Below are 21,758 nucleotides of genomic sequence, written 5' to 3' on the forward strand. Positions count from 1 at the left end.
GCATCTCAATTTTACATGTCCAGATTTTTATTTTTTTATTAAGCTTTCAAATTCTATTAGTTACTGCAATGATTTTGCAGTTATCCAGAATATTTTGTCACTTATAACTTCCAATTTTCCAAATTTATCTGTATGAAAAAGTAACTCCCACCATAAAACCAAGGGAGAAAACCATGTGTGAAAAAGCAATTTATAAATGAGCACAACTAAAAACCTGGTGAGCCATAAATCAGACGGGCAGACAGACCACATGCAAATGTGTTTATGTGCAGCTTGCTGACATCAGCAGCAACTCTGGCCAAAACCCAAAAGCAGAGTTTTACTTCTCTCGTTTCATTACATACCAGGCTAGGCTTCACAAGTCCAAGGTGAGCAGTTACAAGGGTACGAGCAGTAACCGGGTGTCGAGATGGTGAGAGAGAGCATGTGTGTGACTATTTTCTTCATCAACACTGACTGAAATGTAGGCTGAAGTATAGGGGACACATCGCTGGAGCTCTACTCTTTATGCACTAGACTTGTGGGACTGCAGGTCAAAACTGCACCACATTATAGCTGGACATCAAGGTTAAAGAGGATAAAGGTTTTTTTTTTATACCCTAGAAAGCAAAGACCAGGCACACACAACATCAAGCACATTTCTCCTTTGGCAAATTACCCCTGATGATGGGCTAACCCTGGGCATCCCACAGGGAAAATAGAAACTGTATCCAATATTTTCAGACTCAGCTGTCTGATCAAGTGTCAAATATTTGAACCTTAATGAAATACTATTACAGTATTCTTAAAGAAGACAGAACTGACATCATGCAGCAATATTCATAGCCTTAAATTTTGAAACGCTGATAAGAGAATTAAATACACTCCTACATTATCACACCTTTAAATCCATAAAATGAGTATTGTGTTATTTAAACCTTGGAGGCTGTGCTGTTCTCTTTGCAGCTCAACTGTGTGGTATCAGTATGCCAAGAGCTAAAAGAGCCATGATTTAGAGAAAAGAACCTGAAATTATTTGAAATAAATGTTTCCACTGTAAGGAAAATCATTACTAATGGCTTTAAAGATAAAGTGTCTCCAATAAACACAATAATAACAACAAAATAGCTTCACAGCATCTGCAGGTAACTCTCAGTGCATGCATCTACAATCAGAGAAAGCAGAGAAATTTAACTGGAATGAGATTCGTACCAGTGGAACAACTTTGCATTCCAAAAATTATGAACGTACAAAGACCGGGGATTTCGGAATATTTGTCCCTGAACGGCCAAATCAAAGATAAAGCTGTACAAAGAGTGTCTGTGACAGTCACGGAGACTAGTATCCACTGACTAACATCTGCATGTCATCAGACTGCTTGATGATCAAGCCACCTGCCGGAAAGTTCAAGTTGAACCTGAAGTGGATGCTTTTAGTGGGATAATGATGCCAAGCACCAAAGATTGGCTCAGAAAGAGGAAATGGTTATATGGAGTGGGCCAATCAAAGCCCAGATTTGATTTGATTACATATGGATGTATAAAACTTTAAAATCACAACTCTGGAATCTTTTTTTAATTTACATGGAGAATTGAAGAATTTTGAGACAAAACAGCTACAAAAGGGTATTTCAGCTCAAATGTGGCTCCTACATGGAATATTTAACCCAATACTAATAGTTTTAATAAATGATATTAAAAATATCAAATCATTCTTGCAGTTGTGTTCAAATGCATTACCTTCATTTACAATGTTTTTCCAAAGCTGATTGGAAGAACGCATCCCAAGGTTCATAAAAATATCCGTGAGGTCCAAATTGTGTTTAAATACTACAGATCTATAAAAACAACTGCGAGGCATCGCTGTGCTCCAACAAACTACAGGTTTTTTTTTTGTGGTCTTTTTGGGGTTTTTTTTTTTTTTTTAATGCTTCAGTAAACGAAACCCTGCACGCTGGTCCAGTTTGTACATTTTGTTTTTCTGTAATAAAGAAGGACTTACTGAAATTCCTTCACTGCAGTTTATTCAGGCTGGCCTATGGAAGTACATCTAATGAAAGTCCATGAACAATAGCTTCATTGTGTATTCATCCGGCGCTGGAATAATTGTGGAAAACACGTTTCTGACTGGGAAAATTCCCATGAATGCTCTCAAGTAGACTAAACTACTTTTGGTAAGAGATGCAGAGATTTTGATGTCGTACACAAAACATGGCTACAAGCAGCTGATTTTTGCATACACGAACGCAAAGTGAAAAATCATCTTTACAACTCGGGAAAACTCAAATTATCCAAGAAACAGTTTAACAGCCGAGGAAACATCAGCAGCTCAAGTTCGTTTATCTCTTTATGGTCTTGAGTAGTTTTAATTTTGCAGTGAACCGTCCATTAAAATCATGAAACTCACAAGCTTAAGTGCATTAGTCAAGCAATCTAGTTGTGTAAGCTAAAGGTGCTAAGGCTTCAGGAGGAGGAGTCAAAAACACATTGATCATGTTCATGTTTTATACACAGCATGATTAGAAGATTGATTTTTTTTTTTTTTGTCCTTGCAGACACTAATGTGTCAGAGGATAACACGGTATCCCCGCCAAAGTCAAAAAGCAAATTTTTAGTCCTTTGTGCTTCATCTTGCGATCTGAATGAAATCTTTGAACGAGCATTACAAGGGAAGTCGATGCAATTTTCTGCACCTGCCAAAACACTGCTGATTCAGTGCACAGCTGGAGGAAACCCACTGAAAATGCATTTCTTTATGTCAAACTAAAAGCACGACGTGCTATAAACTCACACCAACTCGTCTGTGACGCCCGTTAACTGCTGAAGCCTAATCCTGTTTTTACTAGCAGCATGTAATCACTGCACACAGTTCAAAATCATTTGTAGTGCCACGATAAGACCAGTTTCAGCTGCGAGAAGAGCCGCTAACATGTCAGATAAAAACCAAGCACGCTGTCGCTCAGCCAAAGCTCCCTCACACATCATCTGTTTCCAGCAAGGATCCACAAACCAGAGAAGTGTCATGCAATCTTAATATTGACACACTGCTTTTAAACTGAAAAAAATGACTCCTTTCAGGGAAAGACATTTCTGCTCGCGCACGCAGGCTAATGGAACCGTAAATATCGGAGGGGAAGCTTTATAAGGAGCTCAAAGAGCAGCCTTCTTATCTGCTGGAGCCAAACAGAGCTAGAATGACTACATGATTGAGCATGCCATAAATATTGTTTTCATTAAACTGAGCAGTGTGCTGAAACCCCACTCCCCCCCAAAACAGCGGTTACTTCAGAAATGCTTTTACAAAAGGGGGAAGAGAGAAGGAAGAAAAAAAAAAAAAAAAAAAAAAAAAAAAAGGCACTGGCTTATAAAGCAGCTCCCATCTACGTCCTTGCAGTGCCCCTAAAATGACAGTCGGGCAGTGTGAGGTGGCTGCTCTGTAGGGAAGCACACTTCAAAGCAGGCCATTTCATCAGCGACCGTCAGCCTCAAGTGGAGCATGAGATAAAAAATAAAAAATAAAAAAGGGGAGAAAGAAAAAGAAATCAATACTCTATACCAGGCTTCTTCCTTCAAGCCTTGTGCTGCTCTTTGTGTTGGAACATTCAAGTCAGCACCTGAACTGTGCCCCAATTATACCTCAACCTCCTGCAGAAGAAACCTGAAAATAGATTAGCATTTTTTTTTTTTTTTTTTTTAAACACATTTGAAGTTCAGCACTTTCAAATATTGTATCTAAACTACTCCAACCTCAGTACTACAGTGCAGTGAAAAGCTAAGAAGGTACAGCTACAGTGGCAACCCTCCTCCCACCCCAAATTTCCAAAGTGAAGCAGTTGGGTGGGTTAAAAGTGTCGTCTCATGATCGTAAGGTTTCAGTAAAAGGTGGCCACTTTATTAGGTTCACTTTCAATTGCTTTAAAATGCAAATTTGGTTAAAGTTATATGGGGCCAACGTGGACACGTCAACACAGCCTGCTAAAGTTCAAACTGGTTGTTGATGCCAGACAGGTTGGTCTGAATATTTCAGAAACTGCTCTACTGGTTTCCCAACAACACCATCTAAGGTTTAGAGAAATGTCCAAAAAGGAAAATATTGTAGTGGAGACCAGAAGAAAACAGCAAGACTGCTTTGCACTAATAGGAGGGCAACTAAATCGAATAACCGCTCGTTACAACCAAGTTCTGCAGAAGAGCATCTGTGAATGAACAACATGTTGAATCTTGGAGCAGATTACTAAGGTAGCAGGACACTGTCATCCCAGAACAGGAAACTGGGGCTGCAACTCACACAGGCTTATACAGTTGGATGATAGAAGATTGACCCTGACTCACACATTTACAGACTTGAACATGAAAGCATGGATCCATCCGGGCTTGTATGAGCAGTTCAGGCTGCTGCTGGACATTTTCGTGGCACAGCCCTTTGTACCAATCGAGCTCGTTTGAGACGGTGGATGAACTGAAGCGCTGCACCAAGGACGAGTACTAAATAGGGAAGACTTTGAGCCATTAATAGCAGGTCCACTTTAAGGCTACTTCATTCTAAAATAAATCCTGTTCAATTTAATTTAGAAAAGATAAACCCTACCATTTTACTGCCAGTAAAGTTTGAGTCACCGGGCATTTAAACATTTTGCGAATCCATTTGCCTTTCTTGTGTAAGTGGAGAGAATTACTACAGAAGCAGAGAGCTTTAAAAGCCCGGAAATCTGCCCATCAGCAGGGAAGTGCATCATATCATTTAAACAAAGTTAAAAACTGCATATTGCTTTTTTTAAGGAAGCCTGTACTGAAGCATTTGAGCAACTGTCAAGTGAAAAGCAAAGCAATTAGACTGACTAGTTAATGGGGGTCGTTTCCAGCTTAAAGTACAACAGTTTACAACTAAACATTTCGGCATGTAGTTAGTAAAACTCAGTTTCCTGTCAGACAGGAAACAGGAATGATCCAATCACAAAGCTTCATTGCCCTTCAACTTATTTATTGATGTACTGAACATGGAAAAAAAAAAAATCCAAAAGTATCCAAACACAAAGTAAAGAACATGTACATCCTTTTAAATACTTAACAAAAAGATTCTATTCCAAAAATGCTGTGAACCAAGTCAGACTATACAACTTCAAATAAATAATCACTCTCATATTAAGAATTGAGAAAAGAGGGATGGGAGGAAACATTTCCTCATGCCAGACCTGCAGCACAATTTCCCAAGACCAAAAAAAAATAAAGGGAAAAAAAATAAATCATCAAGTGGTTACATAAAGGAAAAACAAAACTTATTCTCAGCAGTGGCAGGTCAGGCATGACAAATGTTGTCTCTTCCCTACAGCAGCAAGTATCACAACTCATCTAGACTTAAAGTTTAACTTGTACAAGTAACACAAAGAAGGAATAGATAAACAAGAAAAAGCAGTTGCAAAGATAATTATATAATGCATAGCACACTGCTCGTTTAAGGGGAAGCATGACTAATAATCGGTTGAAATACCAAGCAGGATGCAGGTGCAGTATTCAGTGCATCTAAGGCTCAACCAGCCTCCATTCGTGTGTTCGAGATGAGCTAGATGTTGACAAACTTCTGCAACCAACTTTGCTATTGTTAATGGAACCGCTTCACCGCCCTTCCCCAAAGTGAATAAAGCAATATACACCTTTTTACGATTTTAAAGACAGGTTATATGCATTACGTATATATTTATATATATAGATATGAGTATGAAAAAAGTAATCAAATAGTTCAAAACTGTGGTTTATATCCATTCTTTACCACATAAATATATATCTATAATGTTTATATATAAAAAAACCAAAACAAAACAAATGTCTATAGTTTCTTAATACCTTTTTTTTTTTTAACGAAGCAAGACTATCTACAGACCTAACAACCAACAAATCTGATGCACTAATGCTAGTCCATAGGACGACAACTCAAGTATTTCAACTGAAGAGAAACTGAAAATAAAGATCCAAAAAACAAAAAAAGACCTTACACAGTCCTGAAAAGAAAAATTAAGTTGTATATAATAATCACACTTTTCAATGAAGTCCAAACGAAAACCAAAGTCTGCCAAGTACTCAACATAAAAAAGGACTTATTTACACAGCTCAAAGCTCAGGAGGAACCCTTCTATTTGTCACGCTAGTTGTTTTTTAATGCTGCTGCCTTCACTGGCTTGTCTTCAATCTTTCATACAAAGTATGTAAAAACCCTCATCGGTTGATATTAAGACAAAAATCAGTCTAATGATATTGTAGATACACCACAAAACACCATGAGCTCCATCTGAAGGGAATCTTAGAGGAAGAACTGATTTTTTCTTTTTTCCCTTTTTTTTAAATCCCCCATTTACCTTTATGATATCTCCATGTTTTTAATTTTTCATGCACTTTTTGCAGATCAACCTTTGAAGTTTTGTCCGTTTCCAAATCAGACCGGAAAGCGAGTCGCTAGCCGTAACGACCAGACGACTGAGGGGAGGGGGGGGGACCCACAGATGATTTTACAAATGAAACCAGCACTGCCACTGATTCTATAATCTAAAGGTAATACAAAGATCTCAAAAGGTATCTTTTACATCATAAATCTCTCCAGAAATTTCAACCACTGCAAACTTTCTTGTAAAGTTCAAAAGCTCACAAGGTGTCATATGAAGATATTTCTCAAAGTATCCAAGTCAAAATATTTTGTTCCAGGTCCAGTAAAAAGTTTCTCCAAATTTTTCTTTTTATAAAAATAGATGCTTTTAAACCCACATCAAAGAGGTTCTTAGCTCTTTGGCAAGGTACTGCTTTAAGAATCTTTTTTTTTTTGTCTTTTTATCTGTTAATTGTACAATAAGCAACATTATGCAGCCAACCAATAACCAACTGATATTACAGGAAACAGAATACTTACAAAATTAACAGAACCGCAAATAGTTCAACGCAAGTACTTGCTAACCACCGAAGGCATAAACGCACGTGTGGCAAATCAGGACACAGAAGTACAAAGAAAAATCACTACACATAACCTTACAAGACTTACTGTTTCAAAGCAGATGTGCAACAAAATGACAAAACCTAGAGTAACATTTTAGATGGTCCATCTGTAAAGACAGCAAGAGAAGTCAACATGACAGGCATCAAGACCTGCAGGTATTTTTCTGTTTTAAAGTATAGAGAAGATTCAAAGTGTAGCAATGGGAAAAAAGAGAAGGAAAAAAAAAAAGATCACATTGTTGGACGCTAAATATCGTTTTTCTTCGCAACACTGATTTACAAAGCTCTTGTTACTAATGTAGAAAGTTACGGTCAATACGCTTCCATTTTCTGTTTCCATTTTCTGGTGAGTTTTCTAGAAACAATCTGAGTTTCAGGCTTTGTGTGTTTTGTTGGTTTTGAATGACACTTGCAGAACTCTGTCCCCAAGGCGGTATCCATTCAAGCTGGCGATGGCCACAGCTGCCTCGTCGTAATTAGTCATGGTGACAAAACCAAATCCTTTGCACTTGTTTGTGTTAAAGTCGCGGATAACCTTGACGTTTGTGACAGCACCAAACGGCCCGAACATCTGCCAAAGGATGCTTTCATCTGCGTCCGGAGCCAGGTTGTAGACGAAGATGCACCAGCCAGTGCCCGCGTGCCCCGGGATGTTGATGCCAGCCAAGCTGGTCACCCCGTCAATGGCCATCGGGGAGAACCTGCTGTTAAAACACAAAAAGTAACATGGTTCAAGGCAAGAGCCAAAATGAGCACAAAACGGGCCATTTTATAAGACAGGAGATCGTACCAACAAGCCTAACAGAGTGTGACAAGTCTCTGCAGGGATCAGCTCTACCCACACATTGTGAGCCATGGATGCTTCTATGGCCATATGGTGCTAGCGCCATTCTTTCATTTCAGGAATTACATAATCAGACTTTTCACAAAACACACTTCCTTTATCTTCTGCAGCAAGTCACCTGAACCGTCACTGTTAGCGAGCAGCAACCCTCAGAATAAATGCACAGATTCAGTCCTCGAGCTACTCCCCACACATTTAGTTTGTAGCTTCACGACTGCAAAGGAAATTATTTCCTCCAAATCAAAAACTGGCAAATTATAAAGGGAAATAAATTCTATATAAACGTGGCGGTTGCCAAGAGCATAATAACGAGGCACAGAAAGACTCTGGCCTTTGGTAAGTGTGCTTTTGCAGATTTAAGAAACAAAATCCAAAGTGCATGAAAAGCCTATGAATTATTGCAGCAGGTGTCACACAAGATTAGCTGCTCCACTTGGCCTCTCAGGGAACATCCACTATGACAGGTGTGCTCCCAGCATCAAGGACCCACAGAGAGATTTGGCAACCAAGACGTCAGCCAACGAGCACGGCAGAGGAGAAATCGCACGTCTATTGCTGCTGGTGATGGCTCTTTGAGCTTTCAGGGAACTGGACTTCAATCACACACGAGGAAGACATTCTTATAAAACTGAACTGAGACAAACTGGTATCCTGGCGAATCCTGAAAGACGTCTGACGCAACAAAGTTTAAAACAGGACAGGGCTGTCCATAATAGATCAAGGTAAGAGTGCGAAGCTCAAAATACAAACGTGCAATTTTGTGCAATACCAAGTAAGATTGTAAGAGTCTGCCCCTTGTTATGTAGACAAGCGGCGTAGACAGTGCTTTAATCTATCACATGTTGTGACATTAGCTCTAGATTAAAGCACTCCACTGCATCACCAGCAGCCGATTTTATACAGTTTCCTTATTTCAGAGAACAGGTTTAAAGGGTAAACACCTAAACCCGTTTATGTTAAACACTGAGTGGATGCCAAGCATGGCCACTAAAACAGTTACCTCAATGTCCCCTCAGATACAGAGACTGCTTTGTTCAAACCATAAAGTGTCACCACATTTTGCCACGAACTGCACTTCAGATTCTCCAACATGGCAGCTGAGCAGACCACATGCTGCTCTTTAGTATTAACGTACTAAATACTCAATTAGATTAAAAGATATCAGACATGATACAGAGCTCCCGGTTAGCAACCTACAGACAATGCAGTCATGTTATTTATGCATTAGAAAAGGTAAACCAAACCAGAAACGATGCCACATCAGGCAGTGAGAGCGACTTAAATCAGATAAATTTAGCTTTTTATTCCCTAAATTCTTACAGACAGACTCTGGGAGGAAAGTAGAGGGAACGTGACTGGCTCAGGTGAGAGCAGGTAGTTTTTGACATCCTCCGCTGGTCTAACACAATGGAGAGACCCTGCCCCTCCAGTCTATGCTCTCAGCATACGCAGGTCTGCCTTTAGGCATCTGCAGCAGCTGTTCAATATTTACATCATGACTTACTGTGAAGACAAACAGCCTGATTCACCCACACCAACTGAATTGTGTATATATTTGTTGTGGATGCACAGAAAAGCATTTGCTTTGAGCAGCAGTCTCATATTGAATCAGTGCCACTTTATGCAGTGTTAACTACCTACACAATACTGCCATGGAGCTCATAGGAAATAAACAACAAAATGTATCCCATCAGCTCCCTCGCGTTAGCTCGGAATTTCCCTCAAGGATCAATTAAGGCAGACTACAGAATCTAAAACAGAAAGTCAATTTACCTTTTGACTCCGTAGGCCATGTTCAGCAGATTGTCCAACCTTAAAAAAGCAAAACACCAACAGACAAATTAATTTTATAAGAAAGAAACTTTTCAGGAAACTGATGAGTTTTGACAGGATGACAAAGATGAGTAATGGGTCTGATACCACGATTAAAGTCTGCTGTTCCACTTAAATTTTCCCAGTCATCCTTCACAACACAGCCAACAGGAGACTTGCAGTTCATACAGAAAAGGGTCAATTAGGCTGACAGGGTGGCAGCTTTAACAACCACTGACATCAATCAGCATACTGAAAATTAACACATTTTTTGGACTAACTTGCACAATTTGTTCATTCATTGCTCATCTCATTTCCACATTTGCCAAAAATCTGTTTAAACCCGAATGTGTGGTAGGCCTACCTCTGCAACATGCCGCAAAGTCAAGAATGTAATAATGGGGATGATATATTCTGCCCAGAGTACCGACGAGCTCCGACACAGAATATTTTCACAATACTGCCAGTGAGACAATTTAAATGCTAATGTCCAAAAACCTCAGAGGGTCAACAAAATCAGCTTCACTAGCAGTATTACATTTTTTTGGTGTGCCCCTTTTACCTGAAGCGTTGTGCCTGCTGTGCGAGGGGTCCTGGGTACCTTCGATTGGGTGACTGATAGAGCTGGGACAGCAGCGCCTGGCTGGTCTTTTGGCTCGGGTTGTTTGCAAACTTGACTGTAATGGGTTCGGTGGCACCAGGCGGCTTCTGACAGTTCAGACCCTTGATGGCCTCCTCAGCCTCAACTCGCCGGTCAAAACGAATGAAGCCAACTCCTCTGGAAACACCTGAGAGAGCCCAGTAACTCAAGATTAGTCATACTGAGCTTCACCTGACTGTCAAAACATGAACTAATGATCAGCCTTTTAAGTAGACTCGTTTAATGCTGATATGCCTTTTTATTCCCCTCCAATATTACTTTTACCATTTTACCCAGTAGTACAGTGAACTGCTTTCAAGGTCAATCACTATACTGTAAAGTAAATTCTTACTGCAGTTTTAAAAACATGACCTTACAGCATGCGTAACCACAAACATTTGCTTTTTTATATTTGTATGTATTGACAGCGAAGTGTGTTCCACATCTGGAAATTCATTAAATAACACAACATACACACAGGAGGAGGACATACAGCAGCCGTGACATGTATTTATGGACATCTATGAAGTAAACTTTATATATAACTAGGCTGGTAGCACTTTAACAGCTGTAATTTCTCTGTAAAGTGACATTTTACTGTCTGTGATTAGCAGCTGAACATTAGGAAAAAGCTACATTATGTTAGCACAGAAGTAGAAAAACTGATGATGCAGGTACTTGGTCTTTGACACACTCTAGAGACACAAGCTAATTATTCATATTTAGTTATTCCTTTAACTCAGTGATTCCCAAAGTGTGGGTCGGGGCCCCCTGTTGGGTTGCAAATGTGCTGCAGGTGGGCCATAGTAATAAAATGCAGTTTGAAATCACTCATGTACAGTTATGTATTTACATAAATTTAAATAAAAATGAATAAAAACTGGTAATATAAGTTGGTTAGTTTGTGACAGTCTGACCTAAACTTACTGCACTTATACTTGAAGTTTGTGTCACAGTGGCAGGTGAGTCACACATCGGCCTTAATCTTACATTGGGTTGATTAGCATTAGCAATTTATGGGCGACAGCACATTTAATTTGTTTAATAACACATTCTCCTGTACATTGATTAGAGAGGATTTAAGTTGAGGTGGGCTCCATGTGATTTAATGGCTTTTAAGTGGGCTGCATCACTCTTGACTTGCTGCTTTGACTTATTTACCCTCTTAATGCCCTGTTGGGACACCAGTGCATGTCATTCCCCTCGGTCACATTTGTGACTGCTGCCTGCCAATGAGCGCAGTCTTTGCCAGTATTGGTCAATCAGGCCAGCCTCCCATGTCATTTGTGTAAGTTTCTGCTGCACTTTTTGCTACTTTTACATTTTTAGCTCATTAACAAATTTCTATTATTTCTATACATGAAAAAAAAATTGCAGGTTGCAATCCTGCTTTGGTGTTTGAAAGACTGAGCTGGGTTATTAATACTGAGATAAAACCATTGAATTCTCAAGGAACAAGTGGTTTTATGTTTGAAAACTATGAAAACAGCCATTCCCATAACACACGCCAGAAGGAATAAGCTTCAGCAGTGGGACAGAACCACTGGGAGATGTCCCAGTGAAAGATTCTGTTTATCAGTGTTTCATAAGGCTTCTGCTTGACAGCTGAGGAATGGAGAATATAACTGCTCTAAATGCATTTCATTTCTTGCCATAAAACAGGCATCGCATGTACACCTTGGGGATGGAAAGAGAAAAGGGAAAAAGCAAGAAGGTAAGTGCAGGCAGGAGGGAGAAATTATGAAGCATCGAGTCCTGCTACTTTATACTCAATTTTATATTCCATCCATGCATATTTATGAGCACGTCTTGTGGAAAATTGCATTTTTGGGAACCTCGTAGCAACACCTCTGATGCATTTCTCAGTCCTGGTTGTGTCATTTTGCTGGCAGTCAGGAGGGAAATGGGAGGAAGGGCGTGGCAAAATGAAGATGGAACAAAGACGAGGGAAAGCTGTCATGCTGTACTCACCAGTCACCTGGTCCACCAGAATGCGTGAGGTAATAATGCGTCCGTACTGAGAGAAGAGCTGCTCCAGTTCCTTCTGAGTCATAGTTTTTGGCAGGCCACTGACGTATAAATTTGCATCTCTGATGGAGGCGGAGCTTGGACGCGCATAGGAAACCTACAAGTTGAAACAGTTGACGACCTCAGTATATTACAGCCAGTTTAAGCACAAGCAGGTTAAGAATCAAAGGTGATTAATGGCCCATCTCCAAACTTATCTCCGAACAGATGCTGTAACCCATTCATAGCAGAGAGAATATAAACTAACTGCATCACATGATAAACTAAATACGCCATCTTCTGTAGACTACATTACTAGGGATGGGTACCGGTTCTGACATAAACAGTAGTAACCAGACCGAAAAGCAGCGCACATTTCGGTGCTTTATTTTTCCTGAGACACTTTGGATTCTAGCCAATCATTTTACCTTTCCAAGGATAGTAGGCGGGCCCAGGTACGTACGTTCTTTTAGAGCAGAGCTACAGATTAAAAATGCCCAAGGCGAAGCGGTCAAAAGTCTGGCTGTACTTCACAGCAAAAGATGCAAACTCAGCAGCCTGCAACAAATGCTTTAAGGTGATACTGTGCAAAGGAGGTAACGCCTCGAATCTGATGAAACACCTGGCGACGCATAGCGTTTTTTTAAAAGCCGAGAAATGCACCGTATTTGATAGCTTGCTGCGAGACCTCACACTGAGCACATCTACTGCGGGTGTGGTGCCTGTTATCGGACCCGGAGTTAGCAACATCCCCCAAGAACCCGAAGAGTAGAGTCCTGGCCCCTAGCCCTGCCAGTGTAGCAGAAATGATGACGGATGATGATGGCAGCAGCAGCCGTTCTTCTCTGCGTGAGTAGCTTAATGTTGTTCGTGTGTAATTTACGTTGAGTAGGCTAATCACGTTATTAAATTAATGCATGCAAGGTAAACTAGCAAACACCGTCGTAGTTACATGCGGCTGTCTTCTTGTTTGATGGCAGATACTCCCTTCACCCTGGCCAAAAAGGCTAAAATGACCAAAGAAAAAGTGGAAAACAGCTAAACATGAGAGGTTTTTGGACAAAGTTTGTGTTTTTTTCCATTGTTTAAGCACTGCTTCCAGCCAAGAGTGATACCAAATATGCCCTATAGCTTAAGAAAAGGCTAACATTGTTATCTTTTTACAAAAAAAAAAACAAAAAACAAAAAAAACAGCTAAACATGAGAGGTTTTTGGACAGAGTTTGTGTTCTCCATTCTTTAAGCACCGGTTCGAGCACCGTTTAAGCACCGGCACCGTTTCAAAAGTACCGGTATCGGATGAAACCTAAACGATACCCATCCCTATACATTACTGTGTATGACATCTAACATTATAAGCCAGCAGACATCAAACCCGCCAGTGTTTGTAAAACCATCTGTACTCCATCTTTAACCATCACGTGATAATACAGTGAGACCACAAACCAGACATTCAATACAGACCGTTGGCTACATTTGAAAATGTCCCAAAATGAGCTCAACTTTTCCAATCCTTAACCCGAGGGACCCCAATTATGCAGGTGAAAGGAAATCAGGGCTTTGCAAAAAAAAAAAAAAGAAAAAAAAGAAAGAAAAAAAAAGTGGTGTACACAAACTGCAGTGAATTAAAACGCTTGTAACATATTAGTTAATATAAAGGATGTAAGTGTTAGCAGTTGGGTTTTAGCAACATTAGGGTGGTGCATTGCCAGTTTCTGCTGCTGTCTTCCTCAGTGCAAACCTAAAGACTAAAACATTTTATTATTATTATTATTATAATTATTATTATTAATTGGATACTGACAAACCAGCCTGTCCACAAAGAGTTTAACCCATCACATTTTGTCCCTCAACTCAAAATCCTGACAATTTAAACGTCAGGCCCGTTAAGACAGCTCATCTTTCAAAATAAAACAAATTAAAAAAAAAAAACCCTAAGTATTAAAAATCGCTCTACACAGCAATGTGGCTGCCTCTTTACCGTCATCTGAACTACTCTAGAGGTTTTGTTGCCTCTGAATTCAGATTATATCTGAAAAATCTTCAGCAACAGGCTAGAATAAATATGGGGCGCAAACAAACATCCATCCAGAAACCCAGACAAGTAATAGCAAAGAGAGGTAGACTCAATAATCCTCTACCAGGTCATGTGGATCAATACATCATTACACCCCTCAGCAGTCAAATTCATTTTTCTCCATGCACCATCTCATTTTCGGTTATGTCGAGATTTGTCTGATAATCTGCAGGAACCAAAGCAGCCTAACTTTTCAGAGCTGATGTGATAAGAAGTGTTGGAGGATGGTTTTGTGGAAGAGAATTGAGAGAATCAGACAAAGAAAGAATAGAGTGTGTGTGCCATCCCCCCTAGCGTCACACTCATCTCTATTCCTTTTCATTTTATGGGAATAAATAAAGGTCAAGTGACCACACCTCAAAATCTGCCGTGTACCACCGGTGAAGAGTAGACTGATAACAGTAAAAGCTAAAGCCCCCTGCCCAGCCTCCTCCATAGTCTAACCTTCACACTTTATTTAATGCTAATATTTGCAAAGTATATTCCTCCACTTCACTGGGTTTATTTGCACTTCTGACAGGGCAGCTGGAGTTTTGGATGTGTGATGCATAAGGCAATGTTACCATGTTCTACTTTCAGGGCTATGAACTGAGACAGGCAGCGACATGAGAAAGATGGGCTCCGATTTGTGGAATTGAAGCAGCATGGCTCACAACACTACATATTCCACTGTCATGACATGCCACATCTGCACAATATTGAAGTGTTAAAAACAGAAATAATCAAGCGTACAGCTTACAAATTTGGTGCTATTCAAACATCAATTTTCTATTACAAAATGTGTTTTTGCCCACAGAAAATCTCTAATAGCTTTCTGCCTGATATGAGAAGGCTAGCTCCTCGTAAGGCCAGCACAAAAAAAGGAAAGAAAAAGTATCACATCTAATAATCTGACTCCACCATCCACAAATCCTGCAGCACTATATGAAGCAAATGAGTTTTTCCCACCAGCACATTGAGTGCTACATTGCCTGATGAATGCTAATGGCAGCCACCTCCCTGTAAAGGCATACAGCAGTGCTACAGCACATGCAACCATAGAAACAGTTCTGCTCTACTAGAGGCCCAAGCAAAGCCGCCTGTGCCCAGATTAACAATAGGCTCCCTTTACACCCCACACTGCTCCAGCCTCATTATGTCTCGACTCCAACCTACGGAGCCAGATATAACCGGTAAGACATTTTTTTATTTATTTTTTTCAAACCTGTCAAAAAGGATAACATATGATGTCTTACCTTGATGGTTTTGGTCTGAAGTCTCAAGCCATTTAAGGTATTGATGGCCTTTTCTGCATCCTTTGGGTCCACATAATTCACAAATCCATAGCCTAGGCTCTGCCCTGCAATCACAATATAAATAAAATTAATGTGACATGAAATTCAAGACAAATGTGTGCAAAAACAGGTCTTTTTAGAATCAGCAGAATTAGCATAAATGTGGTTTTACCCCCTCCCCAAACAATTTCATATCTGGCACAGCACAGAGGTCAAACCATTTCCTACAAATCTCAGGAAATTTACCACAGGTTGTAAACAAACTAAACACGCTCTTTGACAAACAGGTTTTAAATTAAAAATGACAAGCAATTGCTCTGCTTTCACACCAACTCATCTACGACAGAGCGAAGTAGCCGAGGCTCAATGTCTTCCCCTCCCGCTGCAGTTTATCTCTAAAATGTACAATAGATTGACACCCACTCTCTATGTGCACAGAGGCAATTCAATTTCCTCCACCCACATCCTGGGTTTCTCTGCAATTTCACTGCCGGTCAAGTTCACCATCTCGAGCAGTTTCACCATATTAATGCAGCACATATATAAACAAGCTGAATAGTATCGGAAAGTTTTGGGAAATTAAAAATAATTTAAATCTTTGACAGTGAGGCTCATGACACCATTAACCTGCACTTTGATTAGTTATATTAAAGCAATGATTGCAGCAGAAGTTTTTCCTGCAGTAGCAGATTTCTTCTCTTCAATATAGACTTTTCTCCATCTCTCAGGTGCCCCTAATTAAATGCATGTAAAACTAGACTTTCTATTCTTTCAATGATATATTAACTCACTCCATGCTTCAAACTGCCAAAAATATACACATTTTTTTCTCCTGCCCAAAAAAAAAAAAAAAAAAAAGCTCTCATTGAGACATTCATGTCTACTGCTGCAATACTGTAACAGACACTGTCACATCTGTGCACCACTGCACAGGTGATACGCTGAATTTAAAGTAATCTGTCAATTTAAATTTTAGATATTAAACTACTGTCCGCATTCATGGAAGTATTTTGTAGTGAGAATGGACACATTTATCTCAGCATCTATCTGGTGATGCTTCTTGCACCAGTAAGTTGTCCCTGTTGATGCATCGCTACAGTTAATAGCTGAGAAAAGGCCATTCATATGAACCAATTCCTTACTACTCTGCACAGTTCAAAGACTGAAATCCCACTGCTGGTTAATTATAGGATTATTAATGTTATGATATTAAGATATTCATCCATATAATCAAGTGTAACGATTTAGTAATAAATGCATTTTCAAGTGATAAATGTCCCTGATCTTTGGGTTTCTGTGTTGCACCTAAACAGGCTGAACTGTAACTCAGAGCACATTAAATTTTGTTTACAATAATTAAACCTCCAACTATGAAATATCTCGAGACTGTTTTTCTACGCAGCTGAACTCCCTATATACACCCATACCGCTTTAATCCAGCTCACTGCTTGATCACAGCAGAGCAAGCAGTGACTCACAAAGTTCATAAACTTAATTTCACCTCCAGGTCAGGGAACATTATCGCCAGGAGAAATATGCCAAGTCTTTGAAATGAGCTGGTGAAATGAAACATCTACTTGAGCCCTGAGGGCAAAATGCTTGCTGTACAATGTTCCCCTACAGACGCTCTATACGAGCATGCAAAGCTTTTGTGACACCTTCCTATGGAGTGTCTAACATCCATCACATCCACTGTAAAGACAAGAGGCCCTTTAACAAACAACTTGTTGGCTTTCAGCTGTCATTAAAGGAGCAGCAGAGACATGCTGAGAAGCACTTTCAGAGAGCTGCACCCAGCTTCCAGTACAGACCTAGTGCTATCCATAGTGGGAGGAAAATGACACAGACTAAGCTGCTTTCTGCAGCAGCAGCCAAAGCGTGAACATTTAAAGCAAAGAGGAAGCATGCATCTCTCTCTGGTGATTACTCAACATCTGATGTAGCAGCAGCGCACAGATGTAGGCTGGCTTAAATCCATTGCCAAAGGGCCAAGGGAGAGACAAAAGCAACAGAGTCTGGAGGGGATACGGTTTTATGCAGAGCTGAAAACGAGAATCATTCCTGAGAAACAACCGAGGTTCTGAATATCATCAAGGGCATTTTATTAAGCACCAATTCAAGTTCCCTTAAAAGGATAAAAAGCACTACTTTAAAAGCTTATTTTCAAATCAAAAGTGCAGCTTCTATATTAAATTTAAACTTGTGCATTGATAGAAACTAGAGCTCAACAGTGGGGATTAATGCCCTTTTCAGAGCTTTAATTTGCTTAAGGCAGGGCTGTTTATGCAAATGCACACAGTTACCTATAATTTACCTTTCTTAAGCATGCTCTTTGACATGCATCTTCTGCCAGCTGGAGAGCCAAGAATTCACCATCTCCAGCTGGCTGCATTTCTACTTCAACAAATATAATTACAAAATAGCCACACTGATCTTTTAGAGTTTGCAGCAACAGACTTCATCTAAGCACTGATTCACTAAAGAGCCTGCTGCAACTGTCACTCAGTTTTATTCATAGCGACAATCACAACGGTCACCTCAAAACACTTTGTGTTTCAAGGCAAAAACCCTGCAATGTTAAAGAGTGAGAATCCTAACAAGCATGCACTTCCCTATGAGCCAAAACCTGATGATGGTAGGGTGGAAAAGCTGGGAGAAACCAGTTAAAGGGAGATAGGAAAGGAGAGGACAGAACCACACAGCACAGAGAGACAAGCACAACAAGCACTGGAGAAAGAAGACAAAGTAGTGTCATGTAAACGCAGAGGGAGTGAAGAGAGGCGGGTGAAGGAGAAACACTGAGTGCATCGTGAGAAATCCCCCAGCAGCCTGAACCTATAGCAGCTTAACTATGGATGCAAAGGTTCAGGGTCAAATAAAACATCCTTAACTGAAAGTTTTATGAAAAAGGAAAGTTTGAAGCCCAATCTTAAAAGCAGAGAGAGCACGTCTCCTGAATCCAAAATGGGAGCTGGTTCTATAGAATGGCTCTGCCTCCCATTGTACTTGAGGAAAACTGTGGGAACCACAAGTGAGTCACCGTGCTTCCATCTCAGTCCCACCATAGAAGAAGAAAAATAAATCTCTCCAAGATACACTTGTACATGCTATGGTCTAGTTTTACAAACTATTTCCCTGCCCTCCAGGGACCCCCCCACACACACACAAAATCTAGTGGAAAAGATATAAAACCCAACATTTAAGAGCGCAAATCATCAAGCTCAAAGCACCTGGATCAAGGCGAACGTCTATTTATGTCTTGTTTGAAGTGAAAATTACCCATACTAAAAGAAGACAAGGCAACATACAGGTTCATGTCCTGTCACCCCCCAAAAAAAAAAAAACTCGTCCACAGAGCGCTTCTATCGTTTCCTGAATCAAATCCTACATTTCAGCTGCGGCATGCATGAATCAGGACCTCGTAGTACTTAAATCGTTTTCACACAGGGGCAGGCTGATTTCAAACAACACGTTTCCATTTAGTGCCACGCTCAGAAATTAGTTTGAATGTTGCGTTCACACTAGCTCGTCTAAATATGCAACCTATCAAACGTTGTTTATCTTCAATCACCCAAGTAGGCTGTGCTGTACACTGATTTTAAACAGGGATCACTTGTCAAGTCAACGCAACCCATTTCACACATTATTAAATACATTTCTTTTATGCATGGCTACACAAGGGCATCTATCCCATGCAAGACTAAATACTTGAAATTTTTCATCATCACTGCATGCAAATAGTTTAAATTCAATAAATAAATAATAAGACCCACCCCCGTCTTCTATGCCCACAAGTACCATCCTGGGTTTGTGGTCTACTCCTTGCTATCATTTGTTTACACCAATGAAATATAACCTCTGATTTACACATCTGTTTTGCCAGTCCAAACAATCCAGCAGACTTTTAAAAATACCAGCTCTACAAATACAGCTATAACAGAAATGCTTTTTAGAGAAAGCATAAGAGAATGCAGGTGGTGTAGTTGGAGGCAGCAAGAGACAATTTAGCTCGACATAGTCTGAGGATTTGACAGCATTTTTAAAAATGAAGCAGTAACTTTTGGGAACGGTAGCAACCCTGCAAAGACAGACCTGTGAATAATGATCAGGTATACACAAGAACTGTGAAATATTAACATGAATATTTCAAAGTGGGTGGGTGTACAGTTGACATGTTAATTTAATGAGGGTCAGAGTCACAGGATCTAAAGTCACTGCATCTCTCAGCCACCCCTCTCTCAGCCTCAAGCATCATTTCAAGGAAAAGCTCTGCTCGCTCTCTCCGCTGACTGTTGATTCAGAAGAAAATGCAAACAAAACAAATGGATTTTCATCTCAGGCAGAGAGAAACGCTGAAAGGTCTCCATAACCTTAACCACAAACAGCTAGTAGTGAGAATCCTGCAGCCTCGACCATTATCTAGCTGCTCATGTCACATAGACCGTGTCACTGTGTCTCTGCCAGCTGCATTCCTCCCATTAAAAACCTGAAATCATTTGCAAATTGTCCACCTACCCAAATACTGTACACTGAACAGGATGTTCCCACAGGGGTTTTCTGAAAATGCCATTTCCCTACTGGCTCTAGTAGAAACCAACACATCAAAGCAGTTACAGGAACACTTAAACTGTACTTCAGGCCTCGATAAATGACAGCGAGGTTGAAAATCTTTAATGACATCGTGCAATTTTTTTTTTTTTTTTTTTTTAAATGACACAACTGTCAGTGGAACGCAAAAATCAACCCTTTGAGCATCGGATTCAAAAATGAATGTTAATATTGCTCAAATGTTCCCTTTTTGCCGACTGTATAATCAAACAGTATGTATGCTCAATGATTTTCAGAATTAAGGTCTTTGTTTGTTGGTGTCAATTATTTTATGGCTCATTTAAAAAGAAGGGAAAAAACTCACTGTGCATGCAACACAAAAGCCTACGGCACAAACAGGCCGACCATTTGTTCAAAATCTATATTAACCTGAAAAGAAAATCTAAATAGTCTTTTTTTTAAATATATAAAAATTCTAAGAAAACTATTTGGAAAAAATGCACCAATGCAAAAAACAAAATAATGCACACATAGGTGGCTCTGCAATCATTAACCAGCGTAAGCAATGCAAACAGTTGTTACCTGTGATTTTGTCTCGAACTAGTTTACAGGACTCAATTTCTCCGATGCTCCCAAACAAACTCTTCAGTTCCTCCTGGGTCATGTTCTGAGGCAGATAGTTGACTATCAAGTTAGTTTTACTGTCCTCTACGCTCCCTGACTCTACAGGTGAGGAGCAGTTGTTTGTGATAGTTGAAGGACCGTTGCTTGTGTTGTTGCAAGTGGGCCCATTGGATAGCTGTGTTTCCATGGCAGCAATTACCTGCTAAAGAGACAAAGAAAAAAAAAAAAAAATCAAAACTAAATGCAAATGAAACAAAAAGCATCATAAAACCAGCAGTTAAAAAAAGGACGCTCTTCACACAGTAAACACTGTTTTAGTGGAATAACAACCACTGGTGAAATTTAAAGAAGAGCTCACAAAATTAAAGAAAAAATAGTGTTAATCATTTAATGCAGCACAGCATTACGGGTAATTAACCCCAAAAAAACCCCACACACTGCAAGCTGTCAATGTCAAGAGTTTATCACCACAGAAGAAACTGAGTACAGGTTTTAATCATGTCAATTTAACTTTAGCTCAGGTATGAGGACAAATGTTAGATTTTAGCAATATAACCCCCAAAAATACTGGAAGTTGAGATTGGACCCCTCCAAATTTGTTTAATTACTCTGATATTTGTTATTGCTGCTTTTATGAGAAAACAGGAGACGCCCTGTACAATAAGGTAATCTATTAATCTGCCATATGCGCAACAACTGAGGTGAGAATATTAAAAATTATCTTTCTGGGATTTTAAACTTCCTACTGCAGTAGTAATATTTCATTCACCAAAATTAGAAAACGCCAAGCCTACAGAAGCCCAAAACCTGCAGCCATCAGTACACTAGCATCGGGGAACAGGCCGAAGCAATGCGGTAATCAGTTAAGGCAACCAGCAGCACGTTAATGTATGAAGAGTCATCCTTAATTAACAGATTCACCAGAAAGCAGAGCGATGTAATCACACCACTATTATTCTCACTTTAAATTATCGTCA

General features: G+C 39.8%; 1 protein-coding gene across 2 annotated transcripts in view; it reads right to left on the reverse strand.

Annotated features, from left to right (window-relative positions):
• Positions 1 to 4,949: 4,949 nt before the first annotated feature.
• The window catches only part of elavl2 (ELAV like neuron-specific RNA binding protein 2), a 31,979-nt gene continuing 15,170 nt past the window's right edge, over positions 4,950 to 21,758 (reverse strand). Inside the window, exons 3-8 of one of the 2 annotated variants that reach the window (XM_063470020.1) lie at positions 20,740 to 20,980; positions 15,571 to 15,674; positions 12,224 to 12,377; positions 10,175 to 10,400; positions 9,574 to 9,612; positions 4,950 to 7,660 (exon numbers count right to left, since the gene is read on the reverse strand). In XM_063470020.1, the coding sequence (XP_063326090.1) occupies positions 7,330 to 7,660; positions 9,574 to 9,612; positions 10,175 to 10,400; positions 12,224 to 12,377; positions 15,571 to 15,674; positions 20,740 to 20,980 (1,095 nt within the window). In that variant the 3' untranslated portion in view covers positions 4,950 to 7,329. Of the gene's footprint in view, positions 7,661 to 9,573; positions 9,613 to 10,174; positions 10,401 to 12,223; positions 12,378 to 15,570; positions 15,675 to 20,739; positions 20,984 to 21,758 lie in introns of both variants that reach the window. The other variant, XM_063470019.1, reaches the window with a different exon arrangement.

Source organism: Pelmatolapia mariae, linkage group LG3_W, assembly GCF_036321145.2.
Source record: "Pelmatolapia mariae isolate MD_Pm_ZW linkage group LG3_W, Pm_UMD_F_2, whole genome shotgun sequence".
Taxonomy (NCBI): Eukaryota; Metazoa; Chordata; class Actinopteri; order Cichliformes; family Cichlidae; genus Pelmatolapia; species Pelmatolapia mariae.